Here is a 16244-nt window from a genome sequence, read left to right as displayed (position 1 = left end):
GCATTGTCAATAATCCTATGGAATAATCGAATAGAATAATCCAAACATGCATATTGACTAGATACCATTTGACTGAACTCATTTGAGTTGGAGTCTTCGTTAGAATTATATAAATGCCAAAGATATAAAGTGGAGTTGATAAAATGGTATTAGTGTGCAATGCAAGAGATAAGAATTCAGGGCTGTCAAAGTAGTTCGTTTCAGCGATACAATTTATGTTCATAACTAGCAAATGCTAATATTCGACTGAGAAAACCGGTGTATTATAAACGAAACATATATAAATTCTAGTTTAATAGCATTTAGAAACATCTGCATGTCCTGGTGCATTTTCTCATATTTTTAACTATTCTCAAACTCACCTCGAACGTTATTAATAAGCAGATGGAAAAATGCCAACTCAATTAGCATACATTTATTATGTGACATTGATTTTAAACTTCCGCTTATTCAACACGGAAAATTTTATTGAGAACACTTTTATGCCTCATATAACAAGATAGATGAACATGACGACCGAATTGCACTCAAAATTTTGAGCAATACAAGATGAAGGTAAGCATTAATAATTAGCTTTCAAAAGATATTTCTGAATTAGTACTAAACTATTTTATCCTCTAAAGCCTACATACATGATTGTAAAAATAGTAAAGAGTCAATGATTACGAGAAAAACCAAACACTTAAACAACCAAAAACTTCGGAAAATGATTACCGGAAACAATATAGGAAATATTTTTGAACACAAAAAAATATCACAATAATAATATTTTTCCTTGGTCTTTTTACAGCTGCCAGTTGAGCATGAACGTGGGACACTGGGTTAAAAATTTCGAACCGCAAGGTTTTGATTAGGTGTCAAAAATTTGTATGGTATGAACATGATTATTACGAGAATATAATGGGCGCAAATCCATTGCTTTCTGAACATATTCCAATAATATTGCACACGATATGTGCATACTTTGTGAAACCGATTTTCAAAAACAACAACGATTGAAGAAAACATTACTGAAACTGACTTCTGATAACTTATGTCAGCTCCGATAATAATAAAAAACTCACAACCAATGAAAATGAAAAAAAAAATAATAGGGGCATTGTCAATAATCCAATGGAATAATCGAATAGAATAATCCAAACATGCATATTGACTAGATACCATTTGACTGAACTCATTTCAGTTGGAGTCTTCGTTAGAATTATATAAATGCCAAAGATATAAAGTGGAGTTGATAAAATGGTATTAGTGTGCAATGCAAGAGATAAGAATTCAGGGCTGTCAAAGTAGTTCGTTTCAGCGATACAATTTATGTTCATAAGTAACAAATGCTAACGTTCGAATGAGAAAACCGGTGTATTATGAAACAAAACATTTATAAATTCTGGTTTAATATTTACATAGCATTTAGAAACATCTGCATTCTGATATGTACGTTTGGAAGATAACGCTGCCAAGCATTCATTGAGGATAAAACAAAAAATACTTAACATGAAAAATACTTAACATTTAAACTTTGAAGAATTTTTATGAATAGCTTTCTTCAAGTTTGCACACCTTGTTATAAAAACAAATTTATTGGTGTGCTCTATCTGGCGAATTATTACGAGAATCTTCGAATCCGATTAGTATTCTCCTGCCAAAAATAATCCTTCCGTTTTATCATAAACCCATTCGTGGACTGCATCCATTTCTGGTTTGCAGCTAGCACCGTGACATATGCCTTGTTTACTGAAACTTGATGTTGGAATGTTGTTGGAATAAGGAGAGGTTCTTACAACTGTCTTAGTCCACACTCAACAAAAACATTCAAAGACTCCATAGGAACTGGTGGAGGAGAACTTCCAAAAATTGTTTGAATCTTAAAAGAATAATGGGCAGTATGTCATCATGTTCAGCCTACTGTCTTATGCATATTTTGAATATGTTGTGAAGTGTCATTCGGGAAAAAATGAAAAGGTTTCGAAGTTGGTACATCGTCAAAATCTTTCGCGTTAAACCTCATGTGTAGAACTAAGCCTGCAGCATCTTTAGTAATTTTTGATTTGTCTATGAAACTTTTAACAAAATGTACTTCGCACAAATCAATAACAGAAACATTGAAAACAAACTGGAAAAACGATTATATTCGAGTCAATAGCAAAAACTTACTTTATTTAGACCTTTCCTATAAAAACTTGGAGATGATACTCCAGAAAAGTCAGAAGTATAAATACTTGGATTCATCGCAACGTAGTTAGATTCAAACAAAAGAGCTCCAACATCAGTTCCAGTCATTTCTTTTGTTGCGTAATCCAACATTGTACCATTTATGGGAACTATAACTTCGTCGAAATCAGCAACTGTTCCAAATGTTGTTTTGATGTCGAGAACGCATATGTTCAACGCCAGGAAATACGAAAACAGGAAGGTATTGTTATCAATGTTTGGCTTCTTATCCACAATATCTTTATGAAGATTTCCGAAACTTGGCCAGGATCTTAATTCAATAACACCCTGAAATTCAGTTGTTGCAATTTATCGGACATATCTGTTCTCACCAATTTCTGATAGTAATCAAGAAGTTTTCGTGTATCTTTTGTAGATGAATGATAGAAAACAATGAAACGAGTTGCTCCTTGAGCTCTCCATGCTTCGATATACAACACAATATTCTGCCATTGAGTATAGTAATAGACTGGTTGAACACACATTGTGAGTCCATGTTGAACAGGTTTATGTATTTCTCGGATCAATAGATCAACTTTCCGGAGTCCCAGTTCAATCACAACCTAAATATTTCGGGTATCATTCTTATATATAAAAGACAATTGGGCGTTGTCTGAGGCACTGTCCGCAGCGGTTTTGCAAAGAGAAGAGAAACTGAGCCAGCGGGCAAAACCGAACTGGCGTGCTTTGGATAACGACCGCCGCTTTAGACCACTCAGCCATGCGGGCACATTTGAAAAGAGGTGCCCACGTGAATGAGGAGATACCAGCCTGCTCAACCGCCGAAGGCGGGGGAGACAGGCTGGTATCATTCTTATATATAAAAGACAAGTGGTGTTTGTCTGTTTGTCTGAGGCACTGTCCGCAGCGGGTTTGGAAAGAGAAGAGAAACTGAGCCAGCGGGCAAAACCGAACTGTCGTGCTTTGGACAGCGACAGCCGCTTTAGACCACTCGGCCATGCGGGCACGTTTGAGAGAAGGTGGCCACGTGAATGAGGAGAGGCCAGCCGACTGAATCGCCGAAGGCGAGGCAGATAGGCTGGTTTTATATAATTTTCGTTTGTCTTCATTTTTTTTCCGATTAGTAAAGCTCGATCTGTGTCACCTACCTTCGTCAATCCTTCTGTCACTAATAGATTTGATACAAAAGTGTGTGGAGAATAGAAGCATAATTTTGTAGGTGCCCAATCAGCTGGACAGTTTTCCTCTAGTGTGATTCCGTAAATTTTCATTCTTGTTGGAGATATTTTATCTTTGTAATATAAATCAACATTAAGAAACTTATTGTTTCCAAGGCATCCATTCAAAGAAAAAATTCGGAGACGTGGTGGGTTAGTTCTGAAATAGTGATTACTTATGCGCCTTGAAAGCAAGTTAGTTGCCTGTGGTCTACATATGCATAATGATAAAACGTGATAGGAAACAAATCATGAATGTTCATCTCTGGACTGCTGAAGTAGAACATTACATTGTGAGTGGTTTTAAAGAAAAACAGACCTAATCTGCAGCACATTCCGCAGATTGAATGAATAGTTTGATTCCAAAAAACTATCGAATCGAATCAGCAAAAAGAATAACAGAAGAGCAGATATCATAACTAATAGTGAGTTGAAGGTTTTCAGAAGATTCATTTTGCTCTGAACCAATATCTGAAACCTGTAGAGTTCAAAAATCAAAAATGTTGATAATTGAGAGATATGCGTCAGTAATGAAGACAAGAATAACTGAACATTCAATATTTAGGAACGTGGGTGAAAAATGGAAAGAATAATCATCAATGAAATCTAGAGAGTTGTCAAGGGCGTGGTTTATAAAAGAAACGATTGATGACCCCATTATATGGATACAATTCAGATGTTCCTTTAATGTTGAAGATACGATCTTTTCGGTTTCTTCTTGAAGTCTTCCAAAAAAAAGCTTTCAGTGTTTATTGTCGTGTGTTCTATTAAAAAAATAGTAATAATTTTTTTAAGAGAATGGCGTAATCTGCGACAAAGAATCATCATTTGGTTTGGGTTTGCTTCAAACATGAGCACAATAAGAAATGTGTGTATCTTAATTATACGAATAATTACAAAAACATTCGATCAGTCTTCTCCTGCCAAACATACTCCTTCCGTTTTATCATAAATCCATTCAATACATATATGCATCCATGCCTTGTTTACTGGAAAATTATGTTAAAACAGTATTTGAAAACGAAGTTTCTTACGATACTCTCACATCACACTGATTAGAAATATCTAAATATTTGAAAGACCCAGATGGTGGAGTGATACCGAAGATGGTTTGGACCTGAAGAGGAATAATAATGTTGGAGAAGGAGAATGTGTGTAATGTGTTTCACTTACGGATTGAATACGGATTGAAAAATCTAAAAATTGACATTCCTGTCTAATTTCTAATGTGAAATAATTTGACGTCAATTATGGACAACAATTTTTATTTCATAACTGATGAATACAAAGAAATAGCAATGTACTTTATTTTCTATTGTATTGATAGAATGATGTTCCAAATGAACATATAGAAAAAGTACTACCATTTTCAATATTCTCCTGACAAGAAAACTCCTTCCGTTCTATCGTAGACCCATTCATGAACTGCATCCATATCTGACTTACAAGTTGCACCATGACACATGCCCTGATTTCTGAAATTTGATAATCGAAAACTATTGGAATCAGAAAGTATCTTACTCTGATCTTTTCTCGCATATATTGAAAGTATTTAAAGATTTCAGAGAAACGGGTGGAGGAGTCTTCCCAAAGATAGATTTCACCTGAAAAGGAAGTGATGTTGATCAGTTTTTTGTAACTTTATTCCATACTGTTTCTTGCATGTTCTCAATATGGTGGGAAGCGTTATTTGGGAAAAAGCGAAAAGGTTTCGATATTGTATTTGCTTTCAAACTGTTTACGTTGAATCTTAAATGAAGAAGTGCTCCACCTGATCTTTTACTGATCTTTGATTTGTCTATGAAACTTTCAACATGATGAACTTGACACAACTCAATCACTGATGCATTGAAGATAAACTGAAATTATAAATATGAGATGAACCTTTTGAACTTAGAGTGTCTTACTTTCTGTGGACCGATTTTAGAATAAAACGTAGGCGAAGAAACTCCTGAGAAATCAGAAGTATAAATACTTGGATTCATAGAAACATAGTTGTTCTCAAAAATAAGAGCCCCAACATTAGTCCCAGTCATTTCTTTTGTTGCATAATCTAACGTCGTCCCGTTTCGAGGTACCGCAATTTCATCAAAGTCGATGACTGCTCCTATTGTTGTTTTGACTTCAAGAATGCATATATTTAAAGCAAGAAAATAAGCGAATATATATGCGCTATTATCAATGTTTGGATATTTTTCTGCTATATCATTCGGAAGATTTCCGAAACTTGGCCAAGGTCTTAATTCAATAATACCCTGAAATCTCATTGTTGAAATTTGTCGAACATGTGTGTTCTCACCAAATCCTCATAGTAATCAAGAACTTTTCGTGTATCTTTTGTAGATGAATGATAGAAAACGATGAAACGAGTTGCTCCTTGGGCTCTCCATGCTTCAATATACAGTACAATATTCTGCCATTGAGTATAGTAATACACTGGTTGAACACACATTGTGATTCCTATTTGAACAGGATTATGTATTTCTTGAACTGATAGCTCAACTTGTCGGAGTCCCAGTTCAATCACCACCTGAATCGGTGAAATTTATTGATGAGAGACACCCCTTTCGAAAGAAAACTGTAGTTTTCAGTTTGACATTTACTAGTTATAAATATGACCTACTTTTGTCAATCCACCAGTTACAGACAGATTTGCTTCAAAAGTGTGTGCGGAGAAAAAACATGGTGTTGCCAGCCAATAAGCAGATGGACAATGTCCTTCCAGGGGACGTCCATATACTTTCATTCGGGTGGGTGTCCTCACTCCTTTCTGATAAATATCTACATTCAAATATTTACTGTTTCCAAGACAACCACTAATTGAAAAAATTCGGAGACGTGGGGTGTTGGTTCTGAAAAATGATACTTCGTTCATACACTACAAGACTTTGTTACCTGTAGTCTACAAATGCAATATGGTAAAATTTAATAGGAAACAAATCATCCACATTGCGTTCTGATGCTCTGAATCAACACTATTTGATCAGCTTGTAATTTTAAACTAAAACTGACCCTAGTTGAAGCATATTTTTCAAACTGTTTGAATAGTTTTTGCTTAATAAATTATCGTTGAGAACAATGAAGAAGACGAACAGAAAAACAGAAACAATACACAGTGAGGATTTGAAGGTTTTCAGAATAACCATTTCGTTTTCCTGAGAAATGATCACGAATGAAATTGGAAGGTGTGTTCCTGGCAAGAGAAAATCAAGGAAGACTGATTGAATATTTTGGATAAAAGGTACTGGGAAAAACAGGACACGAGTTGGGGCAATTGTCAATGAAATCTGCTATGACTGAAGGTGTGGCTGAGAAGGTGTTCATTGAGAACAACTGACCTTTCTTTTTTTGTTGGATATTGAAATAAGACATAAAAAGAAAGATGGATGTGTCGGTGCTTTCAAAGAAATACATTAATACAAACATTCAAATAATCTTCAATGAGATCTATGAACGTTGATAAATCTGTTTTCGGGATTGAACTATTGGGGATGAACTTTCGTGAGGGATTGATACATGAATTGGATGAACGTACGAACGTTTCTATTGGTGGTTGGCATAATATTATTGATTATATTCCTGTTGTTTTTTCTTTATTGTTAGATTCAAGATGAAAGCGAGAACTACTTTATTAATGGAAAATAAAATGAGATCAGTTGGAACCAGACAAGAATATTCTCTCTGTTTTATCGTAAACCCATTTGTTGATTGCATCCATATCTGCTTTACACATCCCTCCAGTACTTTTGCATGTGTTTCCTTTTTTACTGAAAATATACATTTTTCATAATTATGGATCATTTTACCTACTTTATATTTTTCACGCAGTCATTGAGAGTATCAATATAGTTTGAAGAGAAGACAGGGGCAGATCCATTGAATATTCGATTCGTCTGTAACTAATTGAACATTCCTTGAACTTCTCTCTATTACTCTGTTTTGTGACAGGACAATATATTGCTTGTTGAATTGAATGATGTTTTGATAACACTGGTAGAAGTTGTAAAATGAATTAACAGGCCTTCAAACAACATGATTCAAAGTTTAGAAAGCAAGTTTCAAATGATTGAAGTGTTGTTTTTTTTTAATGTAGCCAACATCGTTTACAAAATTACAACCGTGATTCTGTAAACGACGTCGGCTAGATGAAATTTTGAAACGATAACGAACACAACGGTTTTTAAGTATCTGAAGTATACCAACTTACTAGTGTGTTTTCAGACTCTAATGCAAAACTTCATGGATTCAAAAATTGATGCAACTGTTGTCTTACTAGGAACTCAAGTAGAAAATGGTTCAATACACATTTTATTGATTGATGAAAAATTTGGTTTTGAGGATGAGGATGGGAGTGAGTATTGCACTATTCCAATTCTATACTAACACGATCACGGTTCTCATTACAGTTCTCCACAATCACTGCTCGCTAACACTTTTCTATAAGAGAAATGGATCATTTGTAACTGGAAGAGATTTGACAGACGTTTTTCTAGCGAAAAAAACGTCTCGTTGGTCTGTCATGTCTACCAAGGACTTCCACCTTTTCTACAAAGACAACATTTGTTCAAGATTTGAAGTTGAAGATCCATTCATGCAACGTTAGTTTTGGCACCACATAGAAAATCTATTCTTCATTTTTTACAGAAATAGCCTATCAAATCATGTCTCAAGCTGGGATAATCAGCGTCCCGAATGAAGAAATGCAAAATAATTTGAATGCTATTTTAAACAATCGTTATTCGTCATCAGAATAGTGGATTTTCTATTCTTCATATATGCTATCTTTCAGTTATTTCCGTGTAGTGTCACTACAGATTTTAAACTTGTTCAAAATCTGTAGTCCACGTGTCTTTTTCTTTTTCATATATTTTACGGGCTTTTCTTTTTCTCCAGTCCCAACAAATAAACACCTTAAAAGCCCACGAAAAACATATTTTAGAATATTTTCATCAGGTTATACTTAAATCTGTATAATTACCCCTCGGTTTGGGATAATTTCCGGGATCATACAAAAACTGTATAAAAATATACAAAATAAGAGAAAAATGTTGAATTAACATAAAAATTCACAACTTTTGAAATTTGACCCTTCTTATATTCTCGTTCAGCAAAAGTTCAGTTACATCATATTCCAGCACGTTCAATTTATTTCTCTATCCCGCATAATTTCTAGTTTCCGTGACCTTTCCGTGACCTTTCATTGTGAATCAAGTACATTTTCCCTCATTCTGAACTTTTTTCGTAGGTCACGGTTCTAACAATGCCGGATTTATTCGTTTTTTGACATTCATTTCGTGAAAATCTGTATGAAAAAATGAATAGAAAGGCAAATGACATTATTTTATACAAAAAAGGATCACGTTTGTTTCGCGAAATTCTCGCAATGTCCAGCGGGAATGAAAATTAATTAAAATGGGAATGAAAATTAATTAAAACGGGAATGAAAATTAATTAAAACGGGTACGAAAATTAATTAAAACGTGCTGGAATATGCCGTAACTGAACTTTGTTGAACGAGAATATGCTGAACTTTATGCTGGACAAAACGAGACAGAACGAAACGAGACGATTTCGAGAATATGCTGAAATCAGCTTAAATTTTAGCGCGAAGTTCAAAATACATTTTTTATTTAAAAATTGTATTTTATTTTTCAATAGAATTGATCTCAAAAAGACGCGCAACGGTCGAAAAACTAACTGAAAATGCAGGAAAACTGAGAGAAATTGGTTCAAAAAGTGGTCGATTAAGCTGCGTATCAAAACGTAATGATTAACGTCAAATTGAGGCACATACATACGCTGGTGCCTGACAAATTATATTTTGTATGAGTTGGACAGAGCAAAAACATCACATAATTTTTGTAGTTGATCATTTTTTGTAGGGACAATATCTTGAAAGTTACAGGTTGTCAAAGTGAAAAGCTCCAAAACAAAATATATATAAATATTGTCAATATTGCATTTTAAGTGAAATTTTAGCGAAATAAACATTAAATTTTGAAGATAAATAGCGTTTTCTGAATGGTTTACCAGCGAAAAAACTGTAAACCGGACATTGCAAAAACCCGCGCCGCAAGGTTTCAAATGCGGGCGGCGCTGAAATCTCAAGTCCGCAACGAGAAAAAATGGCGGAACTTTTTTACTCGGACAATATATATATATGGCGAGAGCGAGCGCCCTTCAGTTCATTCCGTTTCTCAGCACATATCATATGCGTATTGTTCCCTACTCTTCCACACGCTGTCCGTATTGGTTCTGCCCCAATCTGTGCCCTTTCTACATTATTCACTGACCGCTATTTACAGATCCTGTCTATTACGGGTCGAAGGTAAGACTGAATGACCTAAAAGTGTGTAAATTGCTCCTAAAACATCTTCCCCTCATAGAGGGTTTTTCGTATGATTTTTGCCCCTATTCAACAATCATCTTCTCGAGAGAAGGAATACTACCATTTGTCACGAAGGTATTAAAAGATCAGGAAAGCTTCCCAATCTTTGCATCCTTATCTCGCATATATAATGGATTTGAATTCCTGGAATCGCTTCCAGAACGATGAGACAAGATATTCAAAGTTTGAGGGGTCTTGCAATAATTTTTGTGTTCCTTTACCACCTCTACCCATCAGTTTTTGTGAATGGCTTTCTTGGAGTTGATATGTAAGTGGCTCGAGAAAATGAAACAAATTCAAAATGTGAATGTTCCAGATTCTTCGTTATCTCCGGATACCTCATGGCAAAAAACTTGACGAAATTCAAACTAAAGAAGTTGTCCGATTTTACTGGATTTTACTACAGAAGATTTAAAAGAATTCTTCCTCTCTACTTCCTTGTTGTATTTATATCTGTGGTACTCGTGCATCTTTTCTTGGGAGACTTTTGGTGGAGAATCAATTGGAGGTATTCAATAGCTTCATTGTTTTTGGTAACGAATCAAGTTCTCATTCATGATTCGGCGGATTATTTCAAGCATGTAAGTTATGAGAAAATTGCACAATAAAAATTAAAATATTCCAGTTCCTTGCCGACGAGAAGTCTCCAAATGTCTTCCTTCATCTATGGTCCCTGGGAGTTGAAATGCAATTTTATCTCATTGTTCCATTCATTTTCTTTGCTCTTCAAACTCTCAAAAGTGACATTTTAAAACTGATTGCTGTATTCCTCACCAGTATTATTGGTGGTATTGCATTCTCCCTCATTAATGCTCACTTCGCATTTTACTTCATGGCACTCAGGTTATGGCAGTTTTCTGCAGGCTTCTGTGCACTTTTTTGGAACAGAGTGTTCGTCAAGAAGCTTCCCGAGAAGGTTGAGAACCCAAAAGTTCGAGCAATAATTGAAAAGGAAGATGTTGTGACTACTATTCTCTCAATACTGTTCCTGTGTATTTTCCCAAGCGGTATCGATAAACAGGTGTTAAGACCATTAGTTACATTTGCAACTGCCGCTTTGATTGTAGCCGAATCTCGAGATAACAAGGTAGGACTGTGTTGAAGAAGATTTTTAATAATATAGTTTTCAGCTTCTCAATTCAGACATGCTTATCTACATGGGCAATATTTCCTACATTGTGTACCTCGTTCATTGGCCAATCCTTTCAATTTTCGCTATCAAAACAAGTTTCCAATGCGATCTTCTTGTTACATGTGAGTTAAAAAAAACAGGTGTCTAATTGAATTTTACTAATTGAATTTCAGTGCTCACTCTCCTTTCATCAGTCTTCCTACACCATCTTTACGAAAAACAATACCTAAAGCTCTCCTGGAAATACATCTATCCTCTTGTCTTCTCTCTAATAGCAGCCAACGCCGGTTTGCAATATAGCGTCAGAGAACACACAGGATTCTGGGAAAGATCTTATCCACCAGAGCTTCAAACAATCATTGATAACAATAAGGGCCTTCAAGACTATTGGGTTCGCGTTCCAGCTAAAAATGATAAGTGTGTCACCACAGATATGAAACATCCTGATCAAGCAAGCCGTGGGTATGAGTACTGCGAATTTCCGGTTGGTCTTACTGTTCATTTCGTCAATTCAGACAACATTTGTTTCCAGCGCGGGCGAGGTAGCATTTCGATAATGAATATAGGAAACAGTTATGTGAAAAATCTCAACGAGCACATGCGCTCTCAATTCAACTATAACTACTCGGACTACAAGTTTTTATCAATTATTGGTAAGGTGCTACTACGTTGGCTATAAACCCCCAACATATAAGTTTTTAGGTGGATTTGTAATCTATGCGGATCCATACGCCGAGCAAAAGTTAGAGATGTTCAAGGAACAAGTGAAGAAACATAAACCAGATGTATTATTTATTACTGCGAGGTTTAATCAAAATTGATTTTGATTTTTTAGCTCATCGGTTTGATTTCAGGTTCTCAGAGTACTTCAAAATACCAATTCAGCCGAATGATACAATTGTCCAGCAAATCAACGAAAACATTAAGTACTATGAGAAGTTTGCGAAGAAAATTTATATTTTGGGATCTCTTCCTTTATACAAATTAAACTTCATCAACCATTTCCTGCAATATGCAATACAGAAACCAGAGGACTTGGAACAACTTCATTTGAATCAAAAACTAGCAGATGAAGAGAGAAAATATGCAGTGGAGAGGTTGAAAATGTTGAAGTGTGAGAGGTGTAAAGTGAGTTAATAGTTGAAAAATGAACAATTTATAAAATTCCAATTTTCAGATCTACGATTTGAGCCCAGCTTTCCTTGAAAAAGGAAAATACTTGTCGTTTGATAGGAATACAACACTGACCTACGTGGACAACTCGATTCATTTGACTGGTCCAGGACTGGAACTTTGTGATCCAATATTTTCGAAATTAGCTCGAGAAATCATGAACAGCTTTTGATCTCACTTATTTAGGTAAAATATTTTCTGTATATACTTTGAAATTCTCTCTATTACGCTGTTTTGTGACAGGACAATATATTTGCTTGTAATTGGTTGTCGTATTGATGACACAGGTACAAGTTGTGAAACGAGTTTACAGGTTTTCAAAAAGCATGAGGTTTATGAGAAAGCAAGTTTCAGATGACAAACCTATTCACTCCGGGAACTTGTTCAGAGAATGCTCCATGAGTTCTTCCATACACTGAGTGTGAACCGATGCCACGTTTCCTTCCTGACCAGCGTATACTGCACGTTTGGAGAATGAAGCTGAAACATGATTGATGTTACAGGAGATAGGGAATCGGAATGACTCACGAGTCAAGAGAAGAACTGTCTTCAAAGCGGGGCACTCGATTTCATCGATTTCCAGCTCTCTGAATGGACGAGCCACACTATTGAGGAGTTCGGATACAAATTTCTCGTGATACTCGGCTTTCTTATTTGTTGTGTCCTCCATCTCGTGGTTCTCTGACAATCCCAAAAAGTAATTCGGATTCATAAAATTCAGAAAACTTTGAGCCACAAACTCCGAAAAATGATTCCCGGAAGCAATATAGGAAATATTTTTGAACACAGATAAAATCACAATAATAATAATATTTTCCTTGGTCTTTTTACAGCTGCTAGTTGAGCATGAACGTGGGACACTGGGTTAAAAGTAATGACGTTTTAGACTTTAAGTTTATTGAACAACTCTTTGTAAATAGAAAAAAGGTAAATTATCCAGTAGAGGGAAACATTCCGCTTCTATTACTATGGTATACTCCCTTCCGAGACACGTCAACCGATTCAACTGTCCTTTTCCGGAACATGATTCTTATCGCTTCTCGATATGGACTATGAGCCACAATCATAACAAAAGTAGATACTGACCCGTGCATAGTAATAATGATAATATCAAAGTTTGTTACAGCCTGATTGTAATGATAAGTCAAAATTGAAATGAGAAATGAAACGACGGGAGCAATCAACATAAGTAACGGAATAGCTAACTGAATAAGAAGGGCTATAAAGAAATTCTTTTGCATTTGATAAGTTCTTTGGGATATTGATCTAGATTTCAGTTGTTGCAAGAAATTCCAGCCAATATAGATGAGAATTGAGAATACTTCTATCCCACAAATTACAAGATACACTATACATACACCGAGATGATATGCGTAGTTCTCAGTTAGCACAAATACTGGAGCATCGTAGATGTATCTTGGAAGACATGGAAAAGTCTGAAAGTGAAGAACTAGAGTGTTGTTCAAACAAAATATCAAACCTGAAAAATATTTTGAACCGCAAGATTTTGATTAGGTGTCAAAAATTTGAATGGTATCACCAAGATTATTATGAGAATATAGTGGACACAAATCCACTTCTTTCTGAACATATTCCAATAATATTGCACTCGAAATGTGCATACTTTGTGAAATCGATTTTCGAATAAAACAACGATTGAGGAAAACATAACTGAAACTGGATTCTGGTAACTTATGTTCGCTCCGATAAAAAAAAGCTCACACCCAAAGAAAAGGAAAACTAATACAATTTGGTCCAAAGTGGATACTCCAAAATGACGAAGAATTCCTAGTGGATAGCCAGCAAAGCAAGGAATCAATAACAATGGCATTGTCAATAATCCTATAGAATAATCGAACAGAATAATCCAAACATGCATATTGACTAAATACCATTTAACTGAACTCATTTGAGCTGGTGTCTTAGTAAAAATTATGTAAATCCCAAATATATAAAGTGGAGTTGATAAAACGGTATTAGTGTGCAATGCAAGAGATAAAAATTCAGGGGTGTCAAAGTAGTTGGTTTCAGGAATGCAATTTATGTTCATAACTAACAATTCGAATGAGAGTTTTTAAATAAAAATTGATAAATTCTAGTTTTATAGCATTTAGAAACATCTGCATTTTGATATGTATACAACGACGTAAGCTGCATGTCCTGGTACGTTGTGTTTTCTGATATTTCTAACTTTTTTCAAACTCACCTCGAAAATTATTAATAAGCAGGCGGAACTATGCCAGCTCGATGAGCATACATCTCCTTGATACTTCTCCTACGGAAATCGCAGATAGTGATGATACGAATAGCGTGGTGAATGCTTAGAGCTACGGAAATCTTTTTTGCGTTTGAATTTATTATGTGAAAAAGTTTAAATTAATATTGACTTGGGAAAACAGAAATTCGATAACAATAAACTAATTAGAAAAATTATTACTAGAAAATTGAAATATATTATCGTTCAGAAGCGTTTATCAATTGAATCACGGGAGCTGAATATTGTGCAATCTAGAACGTGATCTTCACGAAGTTCTGATTCATTAATCAACCATTTGACATAATCATTCCATTTCGACGAGCGTACAACCCTCGTCGCGAAACTTCCACTGATTCAACTGCTCTCTTTCGAAACATAATTTTGATTGCATCTCGATAAGGACGATGAGCGATCAGCATCGCAAATGTGGATACGGACCCATGGCAAGTGAAGCTTATAACATAAAAATTCGTAAGAGCCTGGTTATAATAGTCAATGATGATCACTATCAAAGCTGAGACAGCTGGGAGAATAAGCATAAACAAGGGAATGGCCAATTGGATAATTAACGCAATAAAGAAGTGTTTCTGCATTCGATAGGTTTTGGGAGACATTTTCAATGGTTTGACTTGTTGCATTATGTTCCAACCAATGTATATCATAATTGAAAAGACTTCAATACCACAGATGATCAGATACAATACAATTGCTCCTAGATGATATACAAAATCTTCAGCAAGTACTAGTAGAGGAGCCTTGTAGATGTAGTCAGGCAAGCAGGGCAGCTTCTGAAATCATACAATTTTATAATTCTTCACGGATACAGACCTGGAAAGTTCGTTGCAAAGCAGGCTGTTGGTCAGGACATAGATACTTGAACGGTATGAGCATAACTATTACAGTAATATAGTGTACACATATCCATTTCCTTCGAAACATTGCCCAATAATATTTAGTACGGAACATGCACACTTGGTGAAATCGATTCTCGAATAAAACTATTATAGAGGTTATCATAACTGAAGGAAACTTATAAATAAGTTTTTTTTATTTGAACTTACACCCGAATATAGCAAAACCTATAACAGTTTGATCTAAAGTCGAAATACCAAAATGTCTTAATATCCCCAATGGGTGACCGACAAAAAGCGGTATCAAAACAAATGGCATTGTCAGAAATCCGACAGTATAATCAAATAAAATAATCCACGTGTGTAAGTTAACTAAATACCATTTGACTGAACTCATTTGAGTTGGAGTCTTAGTTAAAATTATGAAGATTCCAAATATATAAAGAGGTGTTGATAGAATGGTAATGACATGCAGGGTAGTTAATAAAAATTGAGGGGAATCAAAATAATTTACATCAGGAACACAAGTAATGTTCATAGAATAACGCTTTGCTGTAGTTGAATGATTAGGTAAGCGTTAATAAGAAGAAATAAATAAATATTGAGTGTTATATTATTTGAAAACATCTGCGCGTCGACATTTAATCCCATATGCGTTTGACATGTTGAAAGATTGCCTTGAGATACTTACATAGTCATTTGCTCAATTGATCTTTGTGATTTTCTATTCAACTTTTTTATACGGTAGTATTACTAGTGTCTACTCTGCAAAAAATTAGTACATTCACCGAAAAAAATCAGAACAGTGAAAATAAAACAGCCCCGCGAACAAGATGTGGAGTGGGAAAAAATAATTGAACAACCGAACATCACTATCCATATGGATACTATCCATATGGACAAATACTAAAACACATTTTTCCTCTGCTCACGTGTCTTAAGTGCAAAATATAACGAGACAGTGGATTGGTTCTGAGATAAAAGTGATACTATGAAATGTTAAAAATAGAAAATTAGTAGAATCAAAATACCCAAAATCAAGTATACATAGGAAACT

The 16244-nt window shown here is 35.1% G+C and overlaps 5 protein-coding genes across 5 annotated transcripts; 2 read left to right on the top strand and 3 right to left on the bottom strand.

Annotated features, from left to right (window-relative positions):
* Window positions 1–1625: 1625 nt before the first annotated feature.
* GCK72_020208 (uncharacterized protein) lies at window positions 1626–6532 on the bottom strand (the record flags this gene model as incomplete). The annotated part of the gene is made up of 12 exons (XM_053733446.1): window positions 1626–1731; window positions 1779–1861; window positions 2152–2496; window positions 2541–2771; window positions 3318–3546; window positions 4421–4503; window positions 5129–5245; window positions 5294–5641; window positions 5686–5916; window positions 6010–6238; window positions 6282–6350; window positions 6399–6532. 12 exons carry the CDS (start codon window positions 6530–6532, stop codon window positions 1626–1628), a joined length of 2205 nt encoding a protein of 734 aa, XP_053582359.1.
* A 1081-nt stretch (window positions 6533–7613) lies between these two features.
* GCK72_020207 (uncharacterized protein) lies at window positions 7614–8140 on the top strand (the record flags this gene model as incomplete). The annotated part of the gene is made up of 3 exons (XM_053733445.1): window positions 7614–7737; window positions 7793–7984; window positions 8031–8140. The coding sequence occupies 3 exons, from the start codon at window positions 7614–7616 to the stop codon at window positions 8138–8140; spliced, it is 426 nt and encodes a 141-aa protein (XP_053582358.1).
* Window positions 8141–9938: 1798 nt separating this feature from the next.
* On the top strand, window positions 9939–12251 carry GCK72_020206 (uncharacterized protein; the record flags this gene model as incomplete). The annotated part of the gene is made up of 9 exons (XM_053733444.1): window positions 9939–10042; window positions 10091–10355; window positions 10400–10861; window positions 10905–11028; window positions 11080–11390; window positions 11439–11559; window positions 11609–11711; window positions 11761–12034; window positions 12084–12251. 9 exons carry the CDS (start codon window positions 9939–9941, stop codon window positions 12249–12251), a joined length of 1932 nt encoding a protein of 643 aa, XP_053582357.1.
* Window positions 12252–12446: 195 nt separating this feature from the next.
* Window positions 12447–12749, bottom strand: GCK72_020205 (uncharacterized protein; the record flags this gene model as incomplete). The annotated part of the gene is made up of 2 exons (XM_053733443.1): window positions 12447–12559; window positions 12608–12749. 2 exons carry the CDS (start codon window positions 12747–12749, stop codon window positions 12447–12449), a joined length of 255 nt encoding a protein of 84 aa, XP_053582356.1.
* A 1874-nt stretch (window positions 12750–14623) lies between these two features.
* Window positions 14624–14875, bottom strand: GCK72_020204 (uncharacterized protein; the record flags this gene model as incomplete). The annotated part of the gene is made up of 1 exon (XM_003116084.2): window positions 14624–14875. One exon carries the CDS (start codon window positions 14873–14875, stop codon window positions 14624–14626), a length of 252 nt encoding a protein of 83 aa, XP_003116132.2.
* Window positions 14876–16244: the final 1369 nt, after the last annotated feature.

This window comes from Caenorhabditis remanei, chromosome V, assembly GCF_010183535.1.
Source record: "Caenorhabditis remanei strain PX506 chromosome V, whole genome shotgun sequence".
Classification (NCBI taxonomy): Eukaryota; Metazoa; Nematoda; class Chromadorea; order Rhabditida; family Rhabditidae; genus Caenorhabditis; species Caenorhabditis remanei.
This window is presented reverse-complemented; position numbering and strand designations above follow the sequence as displayed.